At 41.2% G+C, this 27,784-nt stretch overlaps 2 protein-coding genes across 7 annotated transcripts in view; one reads left to right on the plus strand and one right to left on the minus strand.

Annotated features, from left to right (window-relative positions):
• BABAM2 (BRISC and BRCA1 A complex member 2) overlaps positions 1-22,075 on the minus strand; it is a 406,664-nt gene extending 384,589 nt beyond the window's left edge. Inside the window, exons 1-3 of one of the 3 annotated variants that reach the window (XM_045073852.1) lie at positions 21,964-22,071; positions 19,878-20,011; positions 18,272-18,422 (exon numbers count right to left, since the gene is read on the minus strand). In XM_045073852.1, coding sequence (XP_044929787.1) covers positions 18,272-18,399 — 128 coding nt within the window. In that variant the 5' untranslated portion in view covers positions 18,400-18,422; positions 19,878-20,011; positions 21,964-22,071. Of the gene's footprint in view, positions 1-18,271; positions 18,423-19,877; positions 20,012-21,963 lie in introns of those variants that run through there. The other 2 variants (XM_004777487.3, XM_045073853.1) reach the window with 2 other exon arrangements.
• A 95-nt stretch (positions 22,076-22,170) lies between these two features.
• Positions 22,171-27,784, plus strand: part of RBKS (ribokinase) — an 85,063-nt gene continuing 79,449 nt past the window's right edge. Inside the window, exon 1 of one of the 4 annotated variants that reach the window (XM_004777492.3) lies at positions 22,171-22,546. In XM_004777492.3, coding sequence (XP_004777549.1) covers positions 22,458-22,546 — 89 coding nt within the window. In that variant the 5' untranslated portion in view covers positions 22,171-22,457. The remainder of the gene's footprint in view (positions 22,547-27,784) is intronic. The other 3 variants (XM_004777491.3, XM_045073855.1, XM_004777490.3) reach the window with 3 other exon arrangements.

Raw genomic sequence — 27,784 nt, forward strand, 5'->3', positions numbered from 1 at the left:
AGCAACCTCTGCTTTTAGAAGGCAGGATGGTAGTTATTCTGTGCGTGTGTGATGGGAGGGGGAAAGCACGAGAAGATGTGTGAGATGCTGGTGACGTTCCTTTTTTTAGGTCCCAATTACACAAATGTGTTCAGTTTCTGGAAATTCTCTGAGTAATATACATATGTTTAGGAGCACTTCTCTAAATGTACACCATACCTCAATACAAAGGTTTTTTCCATCAACGAGTTTACACCTTTCATGTCCAGGGGAAGGGACGAGCAAAAACTCAACACTTCTTGGCTTCCCTGGTGCCCTCTAATTGGTTCTTCCAGCCCAAAGAAAACTGTGATCCAGCCCTGAACTTGGAACCACGAAATCTACCTTCAGTTTCCCAACTTCGTGCTGACTGTGCTTCTTCTGTGTACCAGGTTCTGTGTGAGGCACGGGGGACACAGCTGTGACGCCAGATGAGGTCCCTGCTTTCTTTGAGAAAACAGACTATAAATAAAAGCTTGAGGCTGGCAAGAGGACAGAACCTGGGATGGAGAGAAACACGGGAGACCTGCTTCTGATGAAACGGGCTGAGGCAACCCCGAACAGGTCACTTAACTTACTTGAGTCTCAGCTACCTCATCTGCCTTAAGGGGATTTTTATAAGCATTGGGCATGATAAGATCTCTCAAAGCACTTATAGGACAATAATAGCATTATGAATGATAATAACTCTTATTATTGTCCTTACTGCTTAATATAGAGCCGCCTGAGTTAACCAACATCAGCATGATCTATGCATTAATACAGTAATAGTAACAATAAATAATATTTTATGGGTCACTAATTCTCAATTAAAAGGCTTCTACTCTGGGTAGAAGCAGATCTACCAATTAATGGCTCTCCTCTCCTTCTCAAGGGGTGTTAATGATACAAAGGCCTGGATTAAATTCAGCACAGCCCTCTCTCACCTTTAAAGAAAAATCAAGCACAAAGAGTGCTGAGAGAGAGGCCAGGAAAATGATCATCAGCATCTCAGAGATCAAATTAACCAACCAAAGAAATGTACATGAAGGACTGTACCTTAACTTACTCCATGACCAGCATGTTCCTGGTGCTGACCACCATGAGTCAAGGTGCGTATTTAAAGAAGCTTAAGATACGGTTACAGAATTAAAATCAACCAAAACAAAAACAACACATTTAGGGGAAAGCTGCAGAGCTCTATGATCGGAGACTCAGTTTCAAACCCCGGCACTGCTGCATGATGGCTTGGGCCCCTCACCTTGACCTCTCTGGACTGAGTCCTCCCCTGTAACGTGAAGATGCTAAAATCTGTACCTCGTACAGCACCGGGAGGTTTCAGGAAGGAAAAGACATAATATAGCAAGGACAGGATCTGGAGCAGCAGCTACTCCTGCTCCCGTTACTGTCATTATTTTGTAGGCAGAAGCCCGCTAAAAGCCACTAGCGCAGGGCCCAAACGGTCTACAGGTGTTGCCTCCCTCTGTTCTTCCCAACTGCTGTTCCCTCAGCCTGACACCAACCAGTGTATACACAGACACATTCACAGCATATGAGTGAAAATACAGTGTGACTGCAAATCTATGTCCTCACACAGACTGAAAAGGGAATAAAGGCCTCTTTTGAGTTTCAAGACCCTCAGCTGTTTCTAACATCATGAGGGTGCTTCACCTGTTTATTCTGGCTTAAGTCTGGGGGCAGACTCCTTTACAGAAGCGATTTTCATAAGAATTTACAGTTCAAGAATAAATTAACCATTTCAACATTATTTTAACTTTTCTCATTGTGCTTAACTAGTTTGTATCCTTAGCCAAAGGCTTAAATCAAAGCATAAGTGTGGGGGGGGGGAGAATACCCTCAAACGTGAAAGATTGCTAGCCTTTCCTCTAAGGTCAGGAATAAGACGAGGATGCCAGCTTTCAGAACTTCTACTCAATAGTATTGGAACTCCTAACCAGAGCAAGCAGGCAAGAAAATGAAATAAAAAGCATCCAAAAGGAAGGAGGAAAAATGCCTGTTTGCAGGGGACACAACTGTACATGTAGAAAACCCTGAAGAGTACACACACACAAACACACACACACACGCATACACACAAGCACATACACACAACCAGAACTAATAAACAAATTCAGCAAAGTTGCAGGCTACTTGATCATGCAAAACTCAGTTGCCCTTCTATATAGACTAACAATGAACAATCTGGAATGAAATTTATAAAAACATCCCATTTACAATAGTATTAAAAAGAATAAAATGTGGGGCGTCTGGGTGGCTCAGTGGGTTAAAGCCTCTGCCTTCAGCTCAGGTCATGATCTCAGGGTCCTGGGATCGAGCCCCACATCGGGCTCTCTGCTCAGCAGGGAACCTGCTTCCCACCCCCCTCTCTGCCTGCCTCTCTGCCTACCTGTGATCTCTGTCTGTCAAATAAATAAATTAAAATCTTAAAAAAAAAAAATGCTTAGGAACAAACTTAACCAAGGGCGCAAGGGTTGGCTATAGTAGACCCCACTATCCACAGGAAATACATTCCAAGAGCCCCAGATGTCTGAAAGCCAGTACCAAACCCTCTGTGTATCGTGTTTCCCTATATTGCTATGAAAAGTTTAATATATAAAGTAATCCCTGCAAAAGATTAATAACAAAACTAATGAGGAAATGGAACAATTTTAACAGTATACTGTGATAAAAGTTATGTGAATGCGGCCTCTCTCTCGCCTCTCTCTATACTGTCCTCTTGTGATACTTCTTGTGACGTGAGATGATCAAACGCCTGCATGATGAGATGCAGTGAGATAAGCGAGGTAGGCATCGTGAGGCAGCATTAGGCTACCAGTAACCTTTTTTTTTTTTTAATTTTTTATTGATTTCCTTTGTCACAGAGAGAGAGTACAAGCAGGGGGGAGCAGCAGACAGTGGCAGAGGGAGAAAGAGACTCCCCGCTGAGCAGAGAGCCCAATGCGGGGCCCAACCCCAGTATCTGGGATCATGACCTGAGCTGAAGGCCAACGCTTAACTGACTGAGCCACCCAGGCGTCCCTACTACTAACTTTCTGATGATGTGTCAGGAGGAGGATCATTGGCTTCTGGACCATAGTTGACCATGAGTAGGTGAAACCACGAAAACCAAAACCACAAAAAGAGAGGGACTACCATACTTAAAACTACAAAACATTGCCGAAAGAAATTAAAGACGACACAGGTAAATGGGAAGACATCCTGTGTTCACTGATGACTTAATACTGTTAAACTGTCAATACCACACAAAGTAATCTATCAATTCAAAGCAATTCCTATCACAATCTCAACAACAACCTTTGCAGAAAAAGAAAAAGCCATCCTAAAATTCATATGGAAGCTCAAGGGATCCTGAATAGCCAAAACAATCTGGCCAAAGAAGAACAATGTTGGAGGTCTCATACTTCCTGATTTCAAAACTTACTACAAATCTACAGTAATCAAAACACTGTGGTATTGGCATAAAGACAGACATATAAACCAACGATATGAGAAATAGCCCAGAAATAGACCCACAAGTATATTGTCAAGTAATTTCAATGATAGTGCCAAAACTATTTAGTGGAGGAAAAGACTGTCTTTTCAACAGTGTTGTGAAAACAGGATATCCACATGCAAAAAAAAAAAAAAAAAAGAAAGAAAGAAAGAAAGAAAGAAAAGAAAAGAAAAAACAAGGAAGTTGAACACTTATACCATACACAAAAACTCTGAATTAAAAATTCAAAATGGATCAAAGACCTAACCACAAGAGCTAAAATGATAAAGCTCTTAAAAGAAAACATAAGGAAAAAGTTTTAAGACTCCGGATTTGGCAGTAACTTCTTGGATATGAAACCAAAAGGACAGGCAACAAAAGCAAAATTCATAAATTGGACTTTATCAAAAGTAAAAATGTTGTATATCAAAAGACACTATCAACAGGGGTGCCAGGGTGGCTCAGTGGGTTAAAGCCTCTGCCTTTGGCTCAGGTCATGATCTCAGGGTCCTGGGACAGCGCCCCACATCGGGCTCTCTGCTCGGCAGGGAGCCTGCTCCCCCCTCTCTCTCTCTGCCTACTTGTGATATCTGTCAAATAAATAAATAAAATATTTTTTCAAAAAGATACTATCAAGAGAATTAAAAAAAAGATACTATCAACCCGTGGAAAAGGATTAGGTATTTTCAAATTATATATCTGATAAAGAATTATCTAGAATATATAAAGAACTCCTACAACTCACTACGATCCACAACACAATTAAAAAATGGGCAAAGGACTTGAACAGACACTTCTCCAAAGCAGATATGCAAATGGCCACTAAGCACTTGAAGAGATGCTCAACACCACTGCTCATTAGGAAAATGCAAAACCAAACTGATATACCACTTCATACCCACTGGGATGACTACAATTTTTTTTTAAGTTTAAAAACAGAAAATGTTTAAAAACCAACAAGTGTTGGTGAGGATGTGGAAAATCTGGAACCCTGATGTATTGCTGGTGGCAATACAAAGTGACATGGCCACTGAGGAAAATGACATGATGATCCCTCAAAAAACTAAACTGAGAATTACCATATGATCCAGCAATTCCTCTTCTGGATATATCCCCCAAAGAACTGAAAACAGGGGCTCCGAAAGAAATCTGGATGCCTATGTTTATAGTAGCATTCTTCACAATAGTCAAATGGCACAAGCAACCCAAGTATGCGGTGACGGTACACGGATAAACAAAATGTGGTCTAAACATACAACGGAGTATTATTCAGCTAAGACTAAAAAGGAAGGAAATGTTGACATATGCTCGACATGGAAAACCTTGGAGACATTATGCTAAGTGAAATAAGCCAGTCATAAAGGAATAAATGCTGTGTAATTCCACTTACACAAGATACCTAAAGAGGTCAGATTTATACACAGACAGGAAATAAAATAGTGATTTCCAGGGGTAGATGAAGGGAGGAATTGGGAGTTATTATTTAATAAGCAGAGAGTTTTCATTTTGCAAGATTAAAAAAGTTCTAGAGATGAATGGTGGTGATGGCTGCACATCAATGTGTATGGACTCAGTGCTACTGAACTGAAATGCCACTAGATTCAGTGCCACTGAACTGAAATGCCACTGGACTCAGTGCCACTGAACTGGAATGCCACTGGACTCAGTGCCACTGAACCAGAATGCCACTGGACTCAGTGCCACTGAACTGGAATGCCACTGGACTCAGTGCCACTGAACTGGAATGCCACTGGACTCAGTGCCCCTGAACTGGAATGCCACTGGACTCAGTGCCACTGAACTGGAATGCCACTGGTGCAAACGGTAAATGGAATGTATGTTTTACCACAGCCAAGAAAAGTATGTGCTAAGCCTCAAACTGAATCTACATGGAAACAATTTACTGAGCCACAAAATTTTAAAAATGCTTTTTTAGATAAAAAAAAAAAAGTCTAAGGCGCCTGGGTGGCTCAGTGGGTTGGGCCGCTGCCTTCGGCTCGGGTCATGATGTCAGGGTTCTGGGATCGAGTCCCGCATCGGGCTCTCTGCTCTGCGGGGAGTCGGCTTCCTCCTCTCTCTCTCTCTTCCTGCTTCTCTGCCTGCTTGTGATCTCTCTCTGTCAAATAAATAAATAAAATCTTTAAAAAAAAAAAAAAAGTCTAAGGAGTCCTTAGATAGAAAAAACAATCATTGTGAGGGCATTGTACCCACTTCACGGTAGAACTCAAAATATTCTCCAAAACTTCCACTTGACTCAAGAGCTCTTATCAATAAATTGGCAAGAGCAAAGGTTGAGATGAAAACTGTTTCAGAAAACAAAAAGGATACATTTTTCAAAAAGTCAAGAGAAGCAAGGTCAATGGGAAAAACAACTTTCATCACATGCCACTAAAAGATAACCACATCACTCAGGAAATGTGGCCCTGAAAGGAAAGTTACAAAATTATTTTTCAAAAATATGGCACCAGAAAGCAAGATTATTCAACCATCATGGAAGTTAAAAAGGCGGCTATCTACCTGGGCATAAGGGTCCATTAACCTGTGTGAGCGCACAGAACTAGTTAATTTGCAGTCTTGAGACAAACATTAACATGTGCCTTTTAACGTAAACTGAAAGAGTCCTGCTCATCTTCTAATCTTAAAGCAGTCCGCAAATCTGCCATTCCAATGAAACAGAAACCATCAAAAAATACCACTTAAAATTGCATAGAAGAGAGGATACAAAAGATAACAGTTAAGAGTAATTTTTTTTGTTGTTGTTCCCTTGAATAGTACAAAGTAGAGCTAGGAATAGATTAAAAGAATCTCCTACCTCCTTTCCTTTACACATTAGACTGAAAGACTACTTCCCCTCACCTCTTCCCCTACCCCAACTTCCATACCAAAGGAAGTCTTTCTGAAATGAAATCACTGCAGGGCATGAAAAGCCCAAGATTCATAACCATCTAAAACTCCAGAGCCAGAGTTCTCCCAGCATTGACCACTCTAGTCTCTGTGGGAAGACTGTGGAATCCTAGCATAAGTTCCTAAGGTCAATGATTTCAGAGTTTACTGGGCCAAGGCCAATACTATCCCTTGACTTTTTCCCCCAAAAAACCCTAAATACAAAATAAATGAAAGCCCTCTGAAATGTTAAAAGACCCATTAACTATTCCACTAACATTATTTATATTACTGTATTTTGCTATTATAATCACAAGGCAGCTGGACAGGCAGCTACCCAAGTTAAAGATCGAAGATAAGAAAAGATGATGGGCTGGAGCGTGAGAAGCAGGACATTTCTCTGAGTTAAAAAAAAAAACAAAACAAAACAAGAGGTAATTCCTGGAGGATAACCTGGACACGTTAATAGTGCTCAAAATACCAACACGGTGCACTGTTCTCTATATTTCTAGATGCCCTGGTGTCTAGCCCTAACCCTGGTGCCCCAGCAGCCTGAGCCCTAACCAAAATTCTGCCCTGTAACATTCACAACCCGCCCACACACTGCCCACACTAGCTCTCCGCCCTCCAACAGAGCTCCCTAGTCCCCATCTTACGAGGTTTTGGCGGGCAGGTTTCTTCAACTCTCTGTTGAGAACTATTGCATGTCTCTGCTCAAGAGAGCCATGGTTCAATCTCTAATAACTACTGAAAACAGGCTCTGTTAAAAAAAGAAGCTGGACAGGGTGCCTGGGTGGCTCAGTCGTTAAGCGTCTGCCTTCAGCTCAGGCCATGATCCTGGGGTCCTGGGATTGAGCCCTGCATCAGGCTCCCTGCTCAGCAGGAAGCCTGCTTCTCCCTCTCCCACTCCCACTGCTTATGTTCCCTCTCTCGCTATGTCTCACTCTATCAAAAAAATAAATAAAATCTTTTAAAAATAAATAAATGAAAAATAAAAAAAGAAGTTGGCATTTCCAAGCCCATTCATTCTTCAACCTAATCAAATATTTCAAAGGACATCCACCTACACCACCTAAATTAGCCACATTAATACTGTTTCTGCCCCCATGGATCTCCAAAAAGCAAAGAACAAGGATAGAAAGTTACCCTAGAAATAGAAATTTCTGGCTCTCTTGTCCTTTTCTGCTCCATGATTTCTGACTCTTGTTACATGTGTGACCTCTTATATTGCTCTGCTTTCCTGAGTCTTACTTAGACATCTCCTCTACACTGCCTGCATGGACACTCCCTCTTTATAGAGTCCCTGATTCTGAAATGCCAAAGTGATTCTACCAGCTGCCTAACAACAATACAGTAAAATAATATCTATAATAATGTGTGTAATGTATGTAACACTAAATATAATAACAGCATTGTTATTATTGTAGATAAAAATAGTGACCATTTATTGAGCACTTGACCAAATATATTGAGATATATTTATATATATATATATACATATACATATTCCCCATCACTACTCAGTAAGATAATTTTTTTTTTTTAAAGATTTTATTTATTTATTTGACAGAGAGAAGTCACAAGTAGGCAGAGAGGCAGGCAGAGAGAGAGAGGGAAGCAGGCTCCCTGCTGAGCAGAGAGCCCGATGCGGGACTCGATCCCAGGACCCTGAGATCATGACCTGAGCCGAAGGCAGCGGCTTAACCCACTGAGCCACCCAGGCGCCCCAGTAAGATAATTATTAATGTCATCCTCAATTAAGAGAAAAATGAGGTACAGAAAAGGTATGTAACTTGCCAAAGGTCTTTAATAATGTCACTCAATAAAGTGGCAAAATCAGGAATCAAACTCAGACCTCATTGACTAAAAAATCTTCATGCTTACCACGATATTATGCTGCCATCCCTAAAGATGGCTCACTGCGTTCCATCCTTTGTCCAATCTGCCCTCTGGCTTGTGGCACCCCCACCCCTTCCACCAGCATTGTGTCAGCACTTCTGGCTCTGACCATTTTTCCTTTCTTTGAACTTTCTTTGAATTCTTCGTAAATATTCTTAGGGAATATTCTCTGGATAAGAGATTATTGAATTGTTAAATTTTCTTTGTATTTTTTTTTAAGATTTTATTTATTTATTTGACAGACAGATCACAAGCAGGCAGAAAGGCAGGAGAGAGAGAGGAAGGGAAGCAAGCTCCCCTCCAAGCAGAGAGCCTGACGCAGGGCTCAATCCCAGGACCCTGAGATCATGACCCGAGCCGAAGGCAGAGGCCTCAACCCACTGAGCCACCCAGGCGCCCCATGAATTGTTAAATTTTCTAATACACCTTCTCCTTCTACTTCAATCTACCTTTTATATTAGCTCTCATCTATGTCAGCAAACCACTAGAAACTTCTACAGGAAAGCAACCAAAGAATAAGCCACCTAGGAAGAAGGTGAAGAGTCCATGTGCAGGGATAAAATGAAGAAAACATGAACCTTTATTTACAGACATAAAAGTGGGCATAAATAGGACAGTATCAATATTATAAAGCAAGTATGCTCAGTATTGTAAAACTACAATCCAAGGGCCACTTTCTTCTTTTTGTAAATCAAGTTTCACTGGAACACAGCCACATTTACTCACTTGTGTACTGACATAAATTCCACACAAGAGCTGTTGCGACACAGACCATAAGACTCACATGCCTAAAACACTATCTGATCTCACAGAAAGTTTGCTAAAACCTGTTGTAAAAGAAGTCCATTCTCTCCAAACAAAAAAGTTTTATCCAATGCCAATCAAATCCCCAACAGGTGAGATGATGAGTATTCAAACATACTATAAAGCTGTAAAATTGAAAAGCTGTATAATTGCACAAAGCAAATACAGATCATTGAAAATAAAGTCAGAAATAAACAGAATTTAGCATGTAAGATGGCATTTCAAAATAATGAATAAGTCAAGGATTTGTCTTATAAATAGTGCTAGGACAACCAGACTATTACTTAGAAACATAATATCCCATTCCTACATTATATCATACACCAAAATGAATTCCAGGTTAATTTCAAGGAACAATGAAACTACAGAAGAAAGCATAGGCATCTCAGAAGAAAACAGATGTCTCAGTGGAAAAGGCATTAATTTCTCAAAATGCCAAAAGAACCCATGAAGGAAATCGATCTGATGACAACATAAAAAGTAGACATTTTGGCATATCAAAGATAAATGTGAGAGGAATTTTTTTTTTAAGATTTATTTATTTATTTATTTGACAGAGAGAGAGATCACAAGTAGGCAGAGAGGCAGGCAGAGAGAGAGGGAGGAAGCAGGCTCCCCTTGAACAGAGAGCCCGATGTGGGACTCGATCCCAGGACCCTGAAATCATGACCTGAGCCGAAGGCAGCGGCTTAACCCACTGAGCCACCAAGGCGCCCCGTGAGAGGAGATTCTTTACAACCTTCTGTTATAACAAAAGACAGATTCAAATGAACAGCTCTCAATGATAGCTGATTAAATTACAATGCATTCTATTCTGGAATATTATGCAGGCATTAAAAAGGAGGCACAGTTCAAGCCATACTAATGTGGACAGTCTTCAAAATACACAGGTAACATGAATATATAATATGTTACATATTAATTATCTAGTGCTGCATAAAAAACTACCCTAACATTAGTGGCTTTAGGAAACAATTTATTATTTCTCATCATTCTGTGCTAGGAGGCTAGTCAGTTCTGCTGGCCTCTCATTGGCCTATGCGTGCAGCTGCCTTCAGCTGATTGGTTGTGGGGCTGAACAGAGCTGGGGCAGCTAAGGCAGCTGGCTACATGGACCAGTCTCTCTCAAGGAGACCAGACCCAAGAAGAATACACCAAATACATCAAAATCTTAAAATTTACATACTCTGGCCCAATAGTTAGAATTTTCCTGACACACAGGAATACATGCATCCATACAGGCACTTCTATCTTTTATAGTTGCAGAGATAAGATCTCTGGGTAATGAATCTGGCAATCACTTGATAAAGAGGCCAAGTTCATGCATGATCACACTACAGCAAAGCTCAGCAGTTGAGAAGTCCACCTGTGCATCAAAAGCTTCAAATTCATATTTTACATTCTCTCTCCTTAACAGACATGGACAGCCAAGAATCACCAGTTTGAGGAAACCTGCCAACACTAAAGACGAAGAACAAAACAGAGATAATGCAAGATACATAAAAAATGTTTTTTAAAACATTCAAAAGTTGTAATCGTCAACTGTACCTCAATTTTAAAAGCAAACAATACTTAATATCCTTACAGAGCAGAGAAGACACTGCAACCATGGAACTACAACAGTATGTGTGTTGAGGGTCCCCAATATTACAGACCAAGGCCTTTCAAATCTGAGAGGAGGAAAATTTGCAACCTAGCGTTCTATACTTGCCCAAATTATCAATCAAGTTTCAGAGCAGAATAAACACATTTCAGACCTTCGGGAACTCAAAGAATAAACCTCCTCTTCTCCCTCTCTTGGGATGCTACTAGAGTGCATGCTCCAACAAAGCAAGAGGGAAAAACAAGAAAGGAAAACATGAGACTCAACATAGGGAAGAAGCAAAAGGAGAGACACACTAATAACTGCATAGCAGGGGCAGACAACAATCAATCCGAATTCAAGCTGTTCCTCCACCAACCTTCCCCATCTCAACCAATGGCATAACTATCTTAACCCACTTGCTCAAGTTAGAAGGAAGAAGTCATTCTTGTTTCTCTCTCAAGCCCCAGATTCAACATCCTCCTGTTTTTACCTTTAACTAGTTTATAATCTATTCACCTCCTTCCATCTCCATTACTCCCACCATATTGTAAGACTCCATCATCTGTCACCTGGTCTATTGTTACAAATGGGCAGCTAACTAGTCTACCTTATCCTGCATAAGTCTCTTTCTATATAACAACCAATGCTTTTTTATATATATAAATTAGATAATGTCACTCTGCCTAAAATCCTTCAATAACTCCTCATTCCACCCAGAATAAAACCCAAGTTTCCTAATATAGCCCACCAGGCTCTGCATATTCTGGCCCCTGACTATCTTTAGAATTTCATCTCATTTCCCTCTCACGCTCTCTTACTACATTCCAACACTCAGTGGCCTTGCAGATCCTTGAACACATGAAGCTTTCTCCTGCCTTTATACATCATATTCCCTTTATACAACAACTTCCCCAGCTCTTTACATTGGATTATTCTCATCTTTCGTGATTCAACTTAAATGTCCTTTCCTCAGAGAGCTTTTCTGACCATTAATTCTCAATTAGTCCGGGTCAGTTTCCCTTCATTTCCATTCCTCAATGAGTTAAAAAGAAGAATTTTTGTTAACTGTAATTCGGAATGTCCTAAGAAAATGGCATGTGACTATTTAAATGAGGTTATCAAAAAGTATCTAGAACATATGGTTAAGCAAGAGAATTTTTTTTTAAAGATTTTATTTATTTATTTAACAGAGAGAGATCACAAGTAGACAGAGAGGCAGGCAGAGAGAGGAAGGGAAGCAGGCCCCCTGCTGAACAGAGAGCCCGATGTGGGACTCGATCCCAGGACCCTGAGATCACGACCTGAGCCGAAGGCAGCAGCTTAACCCACTGAGCCACCCAGGTGCCCCTAAGCAAGAGAATTTTTAAGAATAAAAACAAGATAGGTGAAAATTTTCCTGATATTATTATGACATGCCATAAAGTTTTAATAGTTAAGACAGTTAATAGTTAATAGTTAAGACAACTGGCATAAGGACAATGAGGCTGACAGATCAGGACAGAAAGCCTAGAAACAGATCCGTGTATGATCTAGACACAATAAGAGAGGTAGCACTACAGATCTCTAGACAAGAGGATGACCTTTTCAATAAATGATGCTGGGACAATCAACGAATTGCATGAACAAAAAAACTATATCCCTAGCTCACAACATATCTTATGGAAAAAAATAAATTTCTATTTGAAGACCAAAAATGGAAAATTGTAGAGGAAGGTTTGTGATTTTTTTTTTATATTTTATTTATTTATTTGACAGACAGAGATCACAAGTAGGCAGAGAGGCAAACAGAGAGAGAGAGGAGGAAGCAGGCTCCCATTGAGCAGAGAGCCCGATGCGGGACTCGATCCCAGGACCCTGGGATCATGACCTGAACTGAAGGCAGAGGCTCAACCCACTGAGCCACCCAGGTGCCCCAGGTTTATGACTTTTGAGTATGACAGGGTTTTCTGAAATGCCTTTGTCTCTCTCTCTCTCTCTCACATACATACAGACACACACACACACACACACACACACGCAGCAAAAATCTAAAAAAGAAAATACTGATGCATTTGACTTCATTAGAACTAAAACTTCTGGACATCAGTAGTATGATACTAAGACTGTAAGGCACAGACTGAATGCAAATATTTGTAATACATATAAATGATTAATATCCAAAATATATAAAGAATGATTTAAAACCTATACAAAACTACAAACAACCCAGTTAAAAGATGGGCAAAGGATAGTCCTAAAAGAAGAAATTTAAATTAGCAATAAAGATTTGAAAAGATTCTTCACTATACAGGAAGTACAAATTAAAAACAATGAGATACCATTTCACACCCATCAACTTGGCAAAAATTTAAGTCTGACAATGCAGACTATTGTTAACGCTACAGAACAATGGGAACTCTCATTCATTTCTGGTGGAAGGAAATTCATAAAATGTGGCAATATCTAATAAAATAGAAGATGCATATACCTTAAGAGCTGGCAATTTTATTCCTAGGAATGTGCCTAGAGGAATAGCTTTCAAAACATTTTTTTTTTTTTTGCTTTCAAACATTTTTTTTCATGACACACATATTTCACATTGTAACCCAGTACACACATACTTATTTAACTGAAAGCAAATTTCACAAAACAGTGCTTACTCTTATTATGTGTGACACATTCTGGTAGTTTCCATTCTATTCTCATTCATTTTTTAAATATTGGAGTGACTCATTCAATAGATTTTATAACCACTAATGGGTAAACACACCCAGTTCAAAAACCCATGCCCCAGAAAATATTCTCATACCTTCTTGCGCAAAGGTGAGAGAACGTTCATTATAGCATTCTTTGTCAAAAGAAATTTAAAACAACATACAAGTCAATCAATGGGAGAGTGAATAAAAAATCGGAGGCACATTCATACAATGGAATATGATACAGCAGTGCAAACCAAAGAACTTGAACCCTAAGTATTAACATAAGTAAATCTCAAGAACTTCCTACTAAGCAAAAGCAGCAAGCTGTGGAAGAACACACACACACACACACACACACATACACACATATATCATGATATCCTTTCTCTAAACTTCTTAAACATGCAATATAATACTATATATGGTTTAGGAATATATTTTTATATAATGAATACATAAAGGATAATGGTATGCACAGGAGAAAAGGAAAAAGATCACAAAGAAAAGAAAGTGAAATGAAATAGCCCAGAGAACAACTGGATACTAAAGGGTTAAAAGGTGACCATCCTCAGAATTAAAGTATTGGCTCCTGGGCCAGCAGCTTCCTTCCAGGCACAGGGCTAATAAAGGCTCAGCCTGCCAGCCAAAGGGACCAATGGAACAAACAGAGATCTGTCTTCAAAGCTTACAGCACTCATCTTTGAAAACGGTTCTATTTAGTAACTAAGTACACTGAGTATCTATTTTTAATTAAGTAATGAAATTCAGAACATGAACAAAAAATGCAACAGGTAGTTGTGGGCGGCTGAGATGTCACAGCAGATGCCCCAAACACAGCCATGTGCCAGTAAGGGTGAGTCACTGTGATATGCTGAAAAAAGATAATAAGGCTTGGCTGCCACAGGTTGCAGTAAGCCCTCTGCTTTCCTCTCTCATTTTTGCCGGGCACCATTCCAGAACACTGAACATGGAGACAGCTTCAAGATTAGCAAATCACCAAAAATGACAGAATATGGCATCTTACAAATAGCACATGCTTGGGATCAAATCATCAAAGAGCAAAAAGCTAATAAACAGTCAAGAGCCCCATGGAATAACTCTCTAAAATAAAAATTCGACCCCTCTACCTAGAAGAGAAAACCCAGGGCTAGTTTTTCAGTACTGGTATTTCAAAAATATCAATTCAGTTATCAAGGAATGACATTTTCTAAAATTACGTATAATAACGTTTAAGCAATAATCTACAAGACCAAGAAACAGGTTTCCAAGCCAGAAGTCCAAACCACTATGATCCCCAAACCAGGCAACTTCTCTAGGAAAACACCTTACCTCTTCACTCACTCAGCCCCCACTTGCTACACTATGTAGGAAAAGTACCACAGCACACCTTAAGGAGGCCTAAAAATAAATTAAATAAGAACCCTGTCCTTAAGATTGTGACAGTCTAGCAATGGAGCTCAGAAACAAACAAACATATACATACATATACACATACATACATACATACATAGGTGTATGTAAGGTACAAATATTTAGGGGCCATTACAGAAAGATGAGTTGCTACTTTTTTTTTTAATCTTACTTGGAATAGAATCTTACCTATCTATTCCTTCTATGAGCCAGATCTAGAATATAGATACTCACACCTCATTTCTTCAAGGGCAAGTAGCCATATATAGAAACAAGAGTAGTTCTGTACATGCTGTGCCCTACAGGATTCACAGAACTGATAAATGTGGACCCCATTTCTTGTAAATGAGTGCTGCTGATGTAAAAGAAAGGGAAATGCCAATAAATGACACACTAAAAAGAAGCCATTCTGTTTGTTCCCAAACCCCGTCACTGTTTTACTATAGAAACTTGAGGAATGCACACTTTGCCCGATGGAAGGATTGAAGAAAGAATTGTCAATGAGACTCCAAGGAACTTTCATGAATCTTTCAGACAAGAGCTGCATAAAAGGCATCACTAATGCTCTAGATTAATAAGGTTTTTCACACCATTTTATGCCTAGCAACTCAGTTAATGTAGGTAGAGGTATCTGCATTCCTTTTGTAAATCTAAAGAAAGTAAATTCCATAAATACTAAACGCCATATAATTCCATTAAATTCCATAAATACTAAATGCCATATAATGATGCCATTTCAAATATTTTTCGAAGAGCTAGTCCAGACCGGGCCAGGTCTAGTGGATTCATTTCAAATGTATCATCAGATCCACTATTTGCACTTAAATACTCAACCAAACATTCAGGAATCAGGGAGCACTGGAGAAGGAGTCTGCAGAAAAGAAGTAAAGTAACTTCATGTTGATGAACCCAATCATTCCCTCAGGACACTGATACAAAGAGTAAGAAGTTCAGATGACGTCATCTCCCATAAGCCAATCCCAGTCCCCAGGCCATCAGTCCCCTGTCATGTCCTCGCCAACTTTAAAAAAAAAAAAGTGGTTGTGACAAACTAAAGAAGAAACACCCAGGCACCTGGGTGGCTCAGTGAGTTAAAGCCTCTGCCTTCACCTCAGGTCATGATCTCTCATGATCGAGCATCCCGCATCAGGCTCTCTGCTCAACGGGGAGTCTGCACCCCACCCCCGGCCTGCTTCTCTGCTGACTTGTGATCTCTGTCTCTGTCAAATAAATAAATAAAATCTTAAAAAAAAAAAAAAAGAAAGAAAGAAACACCCATGCCTTATCCATTTGAAGTAGTAAACATCCCCAGTTCATGGGTTTGGCTCCTTTTGAGGACAGCTTCCCTAAGCTATAATCCATCCACCCTTACAGGTGGCACAGTTCAGTCATCTGTCATATATTTACAGAATTGTATAACCATCCCCGCTATCTTTCAGGACATTTTTGTCATCCCCCACCCACTAATTAAATAATGCCAGATCTTCCCAATAAAGTATCCAACTAACCTAACTAGTCTTCTAACTAGTCTAACTAACTCTAACTAGTCTTCTCTATCCTCCTACTGAAGGAAGTGTACATCCTCATATCTAAGTCTTCTGCTTAGTCAAAAAACAGCAAGACTGGGGAGCCTGGGTGGCTCAGTGGGTTAAAGCCTCTGCCTTCAGCTCAAGTCATGATCCCAGGGTTCTCGGATCGAGCCCCGCATCAGGCTCTCTGCTCGGCAGGGAGCCTGCTTCCCCTTCTCTCTCTCTCTCTCTCTCTCTCTCTCTGCCTGCTTGTGATCTCTCTCTGTCAAATAAATAAAAAAATAAATCTTTAAAAAAAAAAAAAAAAGGCAAGACTACAGAAGGCAAAAGAGCCTAAAAAGAAAAGCTAAAAGAGAGTCAAGAATGCAATATATTTCTAGTAAGAAAATACTCAAAAACTGATGGGGATATGTCAAAAAGACACAAACCCCAACTCAACGGAGCTCCAATGACAAAGCTAGAACAACTGAGCAACAAAATAAATGAACACAGCATTTGGATGATAACCTACAGACTAAAATAAACACCTAAAAATTCACACTGACATAAATAAATAAGTGAGTAAGTAAGTGACTGGGGGAGAAGGGACAACGCTTCTCTACAGTAGAATTCAAGTTAATAAGTGTGGGGGGGGTATGAGAAGTAAGGGAAATAGAACATCATTTAGATCAGCACCACCGCGATAATGACTGCAGGCCAGAACCATCCATGACCGCTGAAATTAGTGGCCAAAAGTACCATGAGGAAGTAAGCACCGGCACCATCTCAAGGCATCCCTCCACAAGACACTTAGCAATGACCAAGGGCAGATCGAGCTAACGCTACAGTGGAGAAATTTGGTGGACACAATCTTACTTGAGCGGTCGAAGTTAACATACCAGTCACACACATGAACATCACGTACTCCCTGACCTAATGTACTGTAAACCATACAGCATCAATTCTGTAGTATTCTTGGTGGGGGGCTGGGGGGGGATACAGTTCTCACTGTAATAAAGGGAAAACAGTAGATTAGCCCATACTAAGCAACACTTTACAAAATAACTAACCAGTGCTATTTCCCAAAGTGTCAAAATCGGGACGCCTGGGTGGCTCAGTTGGTTGAGCACCTGCCTTCAGCTCAGGTCAGGATCCCAGGGTCAGCAGGGAGCCTGCTTCTCCCTCTGCCTGCTGTTCCCCCTGCTTATGCATGCTCTCCCTCTGACAAATAAATAAATAAAATCTCTAAAAAAAAAAATGTGTCAAAATCATAAAAGACAAAGACAGAAACATTAACAGGTTAAGAAGACCCAGATGTGACAGCTAAATTCAGTTTGGATCCTGGATTGGATTCTGGGCCAAAAAAGTCACAAAATTCAAACAATGCTTGTAAAACAATCAACAGCATTATAGCAACATTAATTTTGTTGTATTTTGTAAATTTTCTGTAAATCTGTATTTATTTTGAAGTAAAAAGTTGGGGCTATTTAATTCAACATTTCCAGGTGTCAGATACTACTATTTCAACCCCACTGTGAAAAAAATGACTCATTCTGGCTAGCTATTTTAATTTTCCTATTAGGAGAGATTACCAAATGATATCAAATTCAGAATCCCAAAACCCAACTCTAAGAGTACATGCTGAATTGCAACAGACGTAACAAGAAACTGAGTCAGAAACTGAGTCAATGAATGAAAAACACACTTGCTAAAAACCACATGGCACACTGTTAACAAAGAGACGTGCCCCCCCCCCAAAAAAAAGAAGAAGAAGAAAAAAAGAAGACATGAACATTGTGATCATAAAGCAATGGCCCACAATGCAAATAAAACAACTTGAAACATAATAATACATCAAGATCTGGACAAAACCAACTGCATCAACATGTGCTAAGTTCAAGACCTGATTTAATTTCTGTGGTGTTCAATTTTGATGAATCTGGTGGGAAAAGTTTATTAGTAATTAAGGCTCAATTGGGTCTGATGCATTAGTTGTAGTAGTGCTGGTACCTACCCAGACTTCAAGTCAGTTATCCTCAAACAGTTCGTAGCATCCAGTCCCACTTTTCCATTGCGGACCACACTAGATATGAATGGGGACAGCATTGGAGAAATTCGGTTCAAGGCCACTTCTGGGGACATTTTGGCTTGATTTGCAAATCACACTGAAAGGAGAAGCAAGGGATGGTGGTCAGAGTATTCAGAGGAACTAGACAGAATGGGTTTCCTGAAAACTGGCACAGCAACACGGAAATTTCTCTTGCATGAATAAATACTTCACTTCCTGTCTTATAGCGGCCTCTTCCAATGACCCCTTCAGAAGAAACCAACCCCCTGTTGCTCACCTCCTCAGGAGAGAGACAGCACCAATGCTTTTCAAGCCAGAAGCAGCCCTTCAATCCAATTCCCTCCTCCTTTCCAAAGCTGACCGCTATACTGCCCCACACAACCTAAATCTACTCTGCTCTATCTTACAACTGACAGTTTCCTACTTTGAGGCCTTAAGAAGCCTTCACTAACAATCCTCTCCCCCCACACACAAAATGTACACTCCATTAAGTTCGGAACTGCTCCCTTGGTGTCCCCATAAGAAGGACTTGATTGGTAATACTATATGAAATTCAAGAATAAGCATAACCTACTTATAATTGTTACTTACGAGAAATTATTTACTTCTGATATACTGTCCCTCCACAGTGTGTTATAACTACCTGCTTTGTGATCTCTTCCCTGCAGGGACTATGTCTTGAATTCCTAGTGTTTAACAAAAGTACCTGGCACATGCTAAGCATCCAATAAAAATCTTTAAATAAACAAATGAATAAAGAGACCAAAAAAACTAGAGAAATATTAAAGTATGGAGAGAAGACAATATCCCCTCAAAAAAATCTGGTCGAGGAGAATGTATCTGAGGAACGTATGTAGCAAGAAGCTATTTAATGGGGCACCTGGGTGGCTCAGTGGGTTGAAGCCTCTGCCTTCGGCTCAGGTCAGGATTTCAGAGTTCTGGGATGGAGCCCCACATCAGGCTCTCTGCTCAGCGGGGAGCCTGATTCCCCCTCTCTCTCCCTCTGCCTGCCTCTCTGACTACTTGTGATCTCTGTCAAATAAATAAATAAAATATTTTTTAAAAAGCTAATTAACAATTAAATCATGAAAACATACACTTATCCGGATATTAACCAACACAAACAAACATGTATCTAAAAGTCTTAGCCTTTCAAGCACTAAGAAGTTCTTGCACTTGAAAATACAGAAGTAAAACCAACAAAGCGTGTCTAAATTATCTGGAAACCCAGAGGCTAGGGGAAGGAATGTATGAATTCCTCTAAACAGATTTCTACATGAAAACCTCTAGTTTCAGAGGTGAGTAAATCCATTTAAATAGTCACTTTCTTCCTCAATCTGGAAGGATAATCCCTCATCAAAAGCAAATTAATTTCCTCTAAGTTACAACTATAAGGAAATGATGTCCTAGTCCTAGTTTTCATATACTTTACCATATGGGGACTTAGAGGTCTCTGCCAAAAGAAATGCTGAAAGCCAGTACCTGTTTTAATCACTTTGGATAGTAATAAAGGGAAGGACTGCAATGATCTTTCAAAAAATAATTTAGCTACCTTATATGGTGATGACACCCAGAAGACCTTTGAGGCTGTATACTTCAGTACTCAAATCATCCTTTCTGCAAATATAAAATAAGCTCCTCTTCCAACAAATTAACAGATTACTTCTCCCCACCATTCCAAAGTCACTACAAAGTAAGAATAAACATCTAATGTCATGTATCATCAATCATAAAAACCACACTGTACATTTTTGTAACACTACCACTTATAAAGAGCTTCCAAAAACATTATCACAGTTGATCTTCACAATCCTGGGCAATAGGCAGGTTTTAAAATTCCCACTCTACGGGAGATAAGGATTATTTCTGTCCTTTGTCTTTGAACAGCACACTAACCCATATTAGCATTTTGAAGCATTTTTTTCCTATTCTGTGACATTTCCATTCTTATTTCTATCCACTGATGTCATAGTTCTTGAAAAATGCTTATCTAGATCATATGCAAAACACAGAAATACTCATCTGGAAAAAAAGCAAAGGATCTCACCTACATTACAAAATTATTCTTCCATGCTTTTCCCCATAATACTTATCATTATTTTACCTCTCATTTCTATGAAAAATGGAAAAAGAATGAACACATTCTGAAAAATCTACTGAGTATCAGGCACTCTATCACCCACCTCTACCTGTAATTTCATTTACTTCACCCCAACAACCCTGTTCTCTATTACTGTTCCCATTTCACAGATAGGAAAACTAAAGCGCAGCAGGACTAAGTAACTTGTTCAAAGTCACACACGTAGCAAGAATAAAGACCAGCATTCAAATCCAGATCTCCCTCAAAGTCCACTACACCCATCCTCCTCTCACATAAGCATGGATAATTGCAATTACCAAAGAGAAAGGCATCAAAGTCACCTGTTTAAAGTGTACAACTCATAAAGCTGGAACAGAAACAAAAAAATTACAAATTTGAACAAATGGTTGCCTGACCACCAGAAACACGTTTGACTACAGCTGGTCTGCTGCCAAAGCTGGCCTGAGTGACCCGCCAATCAAATACCACAGGGAAGAAACCTGCACCAAAAGCCAAACTATACTTAAGGTGACAACAGCCCATTCCAATTCAGCAACTGCCAGGACCTTTGACTAACACCTGAAGGAATGAATTTCTTTGTGTTAGAACTGAGACAGTACTATTTTTTGACAGTGCAAGACTTCCTGCAGCATTAAAATGTTTCAACCGGAAGTGTAGTGACTTCTCTAAGACAGAGGAGAAATAAATACTCCAAAACCAGAGGTCACCAAACAGCCAAAGATGATGGTTCTTAAAACCAACTATGTGATCCTTTTGAGCCAGGGACACGGACAGGGGAACACCTACAATAGTGGCTTTCACACATCACAGTTCCATGAGAGATCCCGGCTAGGCACAAATTAACAGTGGCCAGCTCCCCTATGTGCTAGCTGTGCGATTTCTATTTCCTGATTTTGACGTATTACAAAAGGAAAATGCAGAAATACAATTTTTACAGGGACTGCTGCTCGAAATAGGGTCACATGAGGTCCTCGAAGGGGAGCCTGGGGACTACAAAGACGTCTAAGGCATCGTCCAGTATCTCGCAATTAAGATGAGATGACAAACACGGAAACGTGTGCCCTGCTGACGTCATGGAACGGAAAGGGGTGGCGTCCTGCTGCGTCACCTCAACGTCATAAAGCGCACGAGGGAAGTAAGTGGGGAAGCAATTTCTCCAGGGGCAACATTCAAGAAAAACAAGTCGGCTCGGACCCAAAGAATGACCACCCCACTCTGGGGGCCATCTAAAAAGGGATACTCTCCCTTTTCCCAAACTGTATGGTCCCCTCTTCAGGCGGGCATCAGAAAGGAGTCTGAGGTTATTGAGGGAGCAGGGGGCGGGCTAGATATGCAAAAAGAGCTGCCTCTGGCCTTGGGGGGGGTCTCGTTCTTGCGGGGACCAGCGTGATGGGGATGAGCAGGGCATCTTCGGAACGGGGGCCTTCTCTATAGGAAGAGGCGGCGAGCCCTGGGCATACTTAAACCACGATCCTGTGCACAGGCCACCTGTGCGACTCGGGATCCAACCTCCCCGCACCAGCCCCAGTCCAGGTACCTGGAACTTAGTCCGATCGGTAACCGGCGACTACGTGGGGTACAGGTTACCCGAGCGCGCCCCCGACCGACGCACCGACCTGCGCGCGCACCGCGAGCCGGATGCGTGCGCGCCCCCGGACGTCCCGCCCCGCCCCCTCCGCGGCCCTGGAGCCGGGCGGCGTGCGCGCCCCCGGACGCGCCAAGCCGGGCACTCGGAAGGGCGTCCCCGCCGTGCCTGAAAGGTCCTTCCTTCGCGCCCGCCTCGTGGGTGGCGAGCGGCGTGGAGTCTGGAACTCTCAGGAGGGCTCTGTAACGAGAGGGGGTGCAGGGAGACCGTCCCGGGAAGAACAGAGGGCGGCTGGGGGAGGGGTTATTTCGGGCAGTCAGGTGGGCGACCCGCAGAGGCGTCTGGAAGGCCCGCGTCGTTAGGGAGCGTAGGAGCGGCGTTCCTGGTTACGGGGTCGGGCAAAGGGCAAAGGTCAGCCTCCGGGGTGAGAGCACCTCCTTTGGGCCATGGCCGCATCTGGGGAACCCGGCCGGCAGTGGCAGGAGGAGGTGGCCGCGGTGGTAGTGGTGGGCTCCTGCATGACCGACCTGGTCAGGTTAGTCCGTCTCAGTACGCAGAGCTTGCGGTGGAGGGAGGGGGCGGACTGTACTTGGCACCGGGGCACCGGGGCACCGGAGCTCCGGCGACGGAGAGTGCCCGCTTGGGGGTGAGCGGCCGGTTTCCCTAGCCCGCAGCCTGCCGCCCTGGCGTGGAAGAGACCGAATGGGAGGTGGTAAGGTTAACTGTCAAGTTCGGGAACGTGAGAGGCCAGGGTGTAGTGGAAGCTCTTCCTGTTACTGGAAGCGCCCGCCAAGACCTGCTCGGGTGTTTCGACCCGTCGGCCGAGCCTGTCCCCTGACTAGCCTGAGGAACCTTGGTCAAGTCGTTTGATCTCTGAGAACGTGCCCACCTCCCAGCATTGTTGTGAGGACTGAATGAAGGAAAGTGTTTCGTGAACGGTGACACGAACCAGGTTGGGTATTAGTCGTCTGAACTCGAATGAGTGGAACAGAGGTCAAAAAGTCCAAAAGACAATCGATCTTTCGTGGCGTCACCTTTGACCATATTGGCTGTTGGCATTCCTTGCTTTTCAGTATTATGTGGATCAGTATATGGGTTATCTTACGGCAACCCGAGTGTGAATCAAAAACCCATAAACACGAAGTTTACAACATTAAAAAAAGTGATAAAATAATGAAAATCTGCTAACTGAAAATACATTGGTTGGAGAGATCCCTAATTTTTCCCTTTTTTTTTTTTCTTTTTTAATGAAAATGGCAGAGTGCCTAGTTGGCTGGGTACTGGAGCATGCAACTCTTGATCTTGGGATTGTGAGTTCAAGGCCCACCTTGGGCTTAGAGCCTGCTGAAAAAGAGAGAGAGAGAAAGAGAAGGAAAGGAAAAAGGAAAGAAAATGGCTTTCCTGACTATAACAATAATATATGTTCATTATAAAAAAAAATCAGATATTCCAAGAAAATTCTACCATTCAGATTGCTTCTGTTTAATATTTTTGTGACTGGTTTTTCAGATATGCTATTTTTACATTATAAATATTTAAAATGATCGGGGATACTACAGTAAGACCTCATCTGTCCTGCAACGTTGCTTTTCCAAAGGATAGCAAGAGAGCCTGAAAATAGGTAAAAAGGCCTTGAGAAAATCAAGTCACCAGATCTCTGCCCCACCTATGTTTTAGAAAATAGTTCCAGGGTCTGTATGTAACCAATTTAGTCTTATGTTGCTTAAATTATTTATAAGCTAGGTTATCAAATTTCCAGACAAAGAGTAGAAAGGGGGAGAGACTGCTAGTGATTGCCAAAAACATACTTTTATAGGTGCAGTGGCAAAAGAGTCAGAAAACTAAACAATTTTCCTGTGTACCCTGTAAGTGTCAGGTTTAAAATTCAGAGCCACTTTCTTCTTAAACTAAGTCTGAGCTTTCTGTGAAGCTTGACCATCAAACGTTAAGGATAACAATACTTAATAAAATGAATATTCTTCATAGTTGGGGGAGGATGGAGTGTCAAGGGCTCACGTAGCATCTGTCGGGATTTTATAATCTTATTTAAGAGCTAGAAGAATTTGGGGTGCCTGGGTGCCTCCATCAGTTAAGCATCTGACTCTTAATTTCAGGTCAGGTCATGACCTCAGGATTGTGGGATTGAGCCCCAGCGTGGAGCCTGCTTAAGATTCTCTCCCTCCCTACCTCCCTCACTTCCTCCCTCTCTGTCTTAAAAAATAAAACAAAACAAAAAAATCTAGAGGAATTTAGAGAGTATTTATTCCACCTCTTCAGTTCATAAAGGAGTAAACTGAGGTACAGATAAATAAACTCTTACATTGTATATAACCTAATTTCTCTTCTCTCGCCATTTTCTTTCTTTTGTAAAATAACCGGGTGTCTACTTCTCATGAATCACTAGTAAAAGTTTTACTCCCTTAGAGACTGTCTTACAGCTTTTCTGCAAACTACTTATGGTTGCAGATTACTCCTGCCTCTGAAGATCTTTACAAATACCCGTTTTTATTTAAAATCCTTCATCTGTGATAGACTTGGGTCCAACGTTGCTAGTTAGGGTATATGTCATATTCCCGTTAGTTTCCTCTTGCTGCCATAACAAATTGACACAAACTTAGTGGCTCAAATAATACAAATTTAATACAGTTCTGGAGGTTAGAAGTCTGACACAGATCTCACTGAGCTAAAATCAAGACTTCTGTAGGCTGCATTCCTCCTGGCAGCTCTAAGGGAAATCTGTTTTCGTGCCTTTTCCAGTTTCTAGAGGCTGCGCACATTCCTTGGCTTATGGCCCTTTCCTCCATCTTCAAAGCCAGCAGTGGTCAGTCAAGTCCTCACATGGCATCACTCTGATGCTCACTTTTTGCCTTCCTTTTCCACATTATAAGAACCCTTGTGATTATGTTGGGCCTAAATGGATAATTCAGGGTAATATCCTGATTTTAAATTAGCTTATTAGCAACCTTAATTTCCCTTGCCATGTAACATAACATTCACAAGTTCTGGGGGTTAGGAATGTAGACATCCATGGGGCAGGGTGGGGGAGGAGTGGAGGGACATTATTCTACTTACCACAATGATTAAGCTTAAAGTTAAAAATCTTAAAATACTTAGAGCTTGGGGGATCACTGAAGCCCTTCAGTCCATTCTCCACATTTTAGAGGTGAGATAACTAATAGACTTGTTAGATGACTCCCCTCCACCCTGCCAAATCATACAGACAGGGGCACAGAGAAAGTTGGAAACTCGTGTTTCCCAAGCTTTATCTTTCCATTATATCATCCTGCCTCTACCTCTACCTCTGGCTGGTATTTTTGCCCTTTGCATCTGCAGTTCATTTGAAAACTTGCAGTGTGTGCATTGTTTACTTTGTAAGCTGATTAAGAAAACTAAGGATTTATAATCAAGTCTAGAGATGGTATCTCCGTGACTGTCCCTTTATTTCTTGGTTTCCCTGGACACAGCCTGGACACCCTTGCCTATACCACAGACTCACTTCAGAAACAAAACTACTTCAGTAACCAAGCCCTCTTGGACAGCACCCAATCCAATTCACTTTATATATTACATTACTGTATGCCAGAAACTGCTAATTCAATCAATGAGCAACTTTTTTTTTCATGTCTGATTTCAGTTTGCTATGAATAGTAAGCTCTGTGTACTAATAATTTTAAAATATCATTAGCACATCCAACATGGCAAACCATGAACATTGTTTAATACCCACCTATGTTTACCATCATTCTTTTCCTGAACACCCATCTCTGAAGTTCCACAGTGCCAAGATAAGAGAAATCAAGCTTGCGGAAAATTAAGTCAGACTTCCTCCAAAGACAGGATTCCATGAAAACCCAACAAGAAGTGATCTTCTTTAGAGATCAAGTTCACAGATCTTTGTCAATCATGCTTTCACTGATCATCTTTATTTCTTAGGACATGTATCATCCATCTCATATTCAACAAATATTTAGTGACTTTTTATATATGCCAGGGACTTCCCTAAGTGCAGAGGATGCAACCGTGAAAAACGCAGCCAGGAGACCCTGCCTCGTGGGGCTCACATTCTAATGGAAGAGACTGTATCAGTAGAAATAAGTAAAACACATAGTATGTTAGATAAATGCTAAGGAGGAAAGTAAGGTATGAAAGGGAGATGGGAGTAGTAATTTTAGGTCCTTGCCCATAGAAAGCCTCACTGAGAAGGTGATTTTGAGTAAAAACGTAAAGGAGAGAAGGAAGCAAGCCATACAGATAACCAGCGTAAGAGCATAAGGGCCTGAGGCGGAAGCATGCCTCTTACGATCAGTGAACAACAAGGAGTCCAGTGTGGCTGAACAAGAGAGGGAGGGAGGAGAGCAATTAATGATTAAAGGATTTTGGGTCATACCTTGAATAAGATGAAAAGCCATTGGAGGGTTTGAGCAGAGAGGTGACCTAATCTGATTTACGTATTAATATCATCACTGTGGGCGCTGTGTGAGAACAGACTGAAGGCAGGCAAGGGCAAAAGGGGGAGACCAGAGTCTTTCCAACAATCCAGGCAAGAAATGACAGAAGCCTGAAAACAGTCCATGAAGATGAAGCGAGCATCTTTTTTTATTATATATTTGAAGGCAGAGCGGACAGGATTCATTGAGGATTACAGACGGGTCAAGGATCACTCCCAAGTTCTGTGGCCTCTGCATGTGGAAGGGGAAGCTGACCTTTGCCAAGAAACAAGATTGGGAACAGAGCAAACTGGCTGGGGAGAGGGCAGTAGCAGGAGCTCAGGGTGGACATGTGAGATCCGAGTTGCCTGTTAGATCCAACTGAGGCCGTTAAGAAGACAGATTACAGGAGTTTGGACCGGCTGGAGATAATAAATTTGAGTGTCAACAGGGTGTTGAGGATATTTGAGGCCTTGAGGCAGGATGAGATCACTGAAGGTCTGAACTCCTAGGGCAATCCAACATCTATGGCATACGTTTTTTACATAATTTATCTCCCATCGCCCAGTCTCTCTGTACCCCTAAAACTTGCTTTGAGACAAGCTCAATACAAACCCATGTTTACATTTCCATGGTGGTAGACTATGATGTCAGCTACAACCCTGTGTTATCCTTTTACATGCTCCAATTAAAAGTGATGGCTTGAGAGATAAGACTTATGTTCAGCCAAGCATCTAAATTTAATTTTTGGCAAGTCAGGAAATGATTGCTTAATTGTCAAAAGATTTTAATTGGATGGCGGAATAAGTGAATTTAGAAGCTTTTCAATCCAAAGTGGATGAAATGTAGGACCTAGATTACTTATAAAAAAAAAAAAAAAGCCAAAAATGTACACCATACCTAGAAAAGGTTACCTATGCCTAACATATTACAGTAACCTCTATCCTGCATTCCATCAGAAGCCTCTTGACTTGTTATATTTGAAACAGAAAAAAATCTTCTCCATCACGTTTTCAGTAAAGTAAAAGCCAGAGGACTGTTGACCTAAGGAGTGTCATGCATTCCCGGTGCCAGAGGAATATCCTTTATTATCCTTTCTGCTCCTTAAATTGGTCTTGAAAGTCGTATATCTGTTACCAACTCTTAAATTAATATTTTGGTAAACATGTTTCTGTCAACCAGATTTCCTAACATCAAAAGAGATCATTCATGGGAAATTTGCTAATTATGGTCCCTTTAAGGAAAACACATTAAAAAGTAAACTGCACCTGTCAGAACAAGCACACCTACCGTGTGGTATTACAAACATGTTCCTTCAGTGACCCCTGCTCTGCCCGCTCTTCATG

This window comes from Mustela putorius, unplaced genomic scaffold (genome assembly GCF_011764305.1).
Source record: "Mustela putorius furo isolate JIRA1106 unplaced genomic scaffold, ASM1176430v1.1 tig00537293_pilon_pilon_pilon, whole genome shotgun sequence".
NCBI classification, from domain to species: domain Eukaryota; kingdom Metazoa; phylum Chordata; class Mammalia; order Carnivora; family Mustelidae; genus Mustela; species Mustela putorius.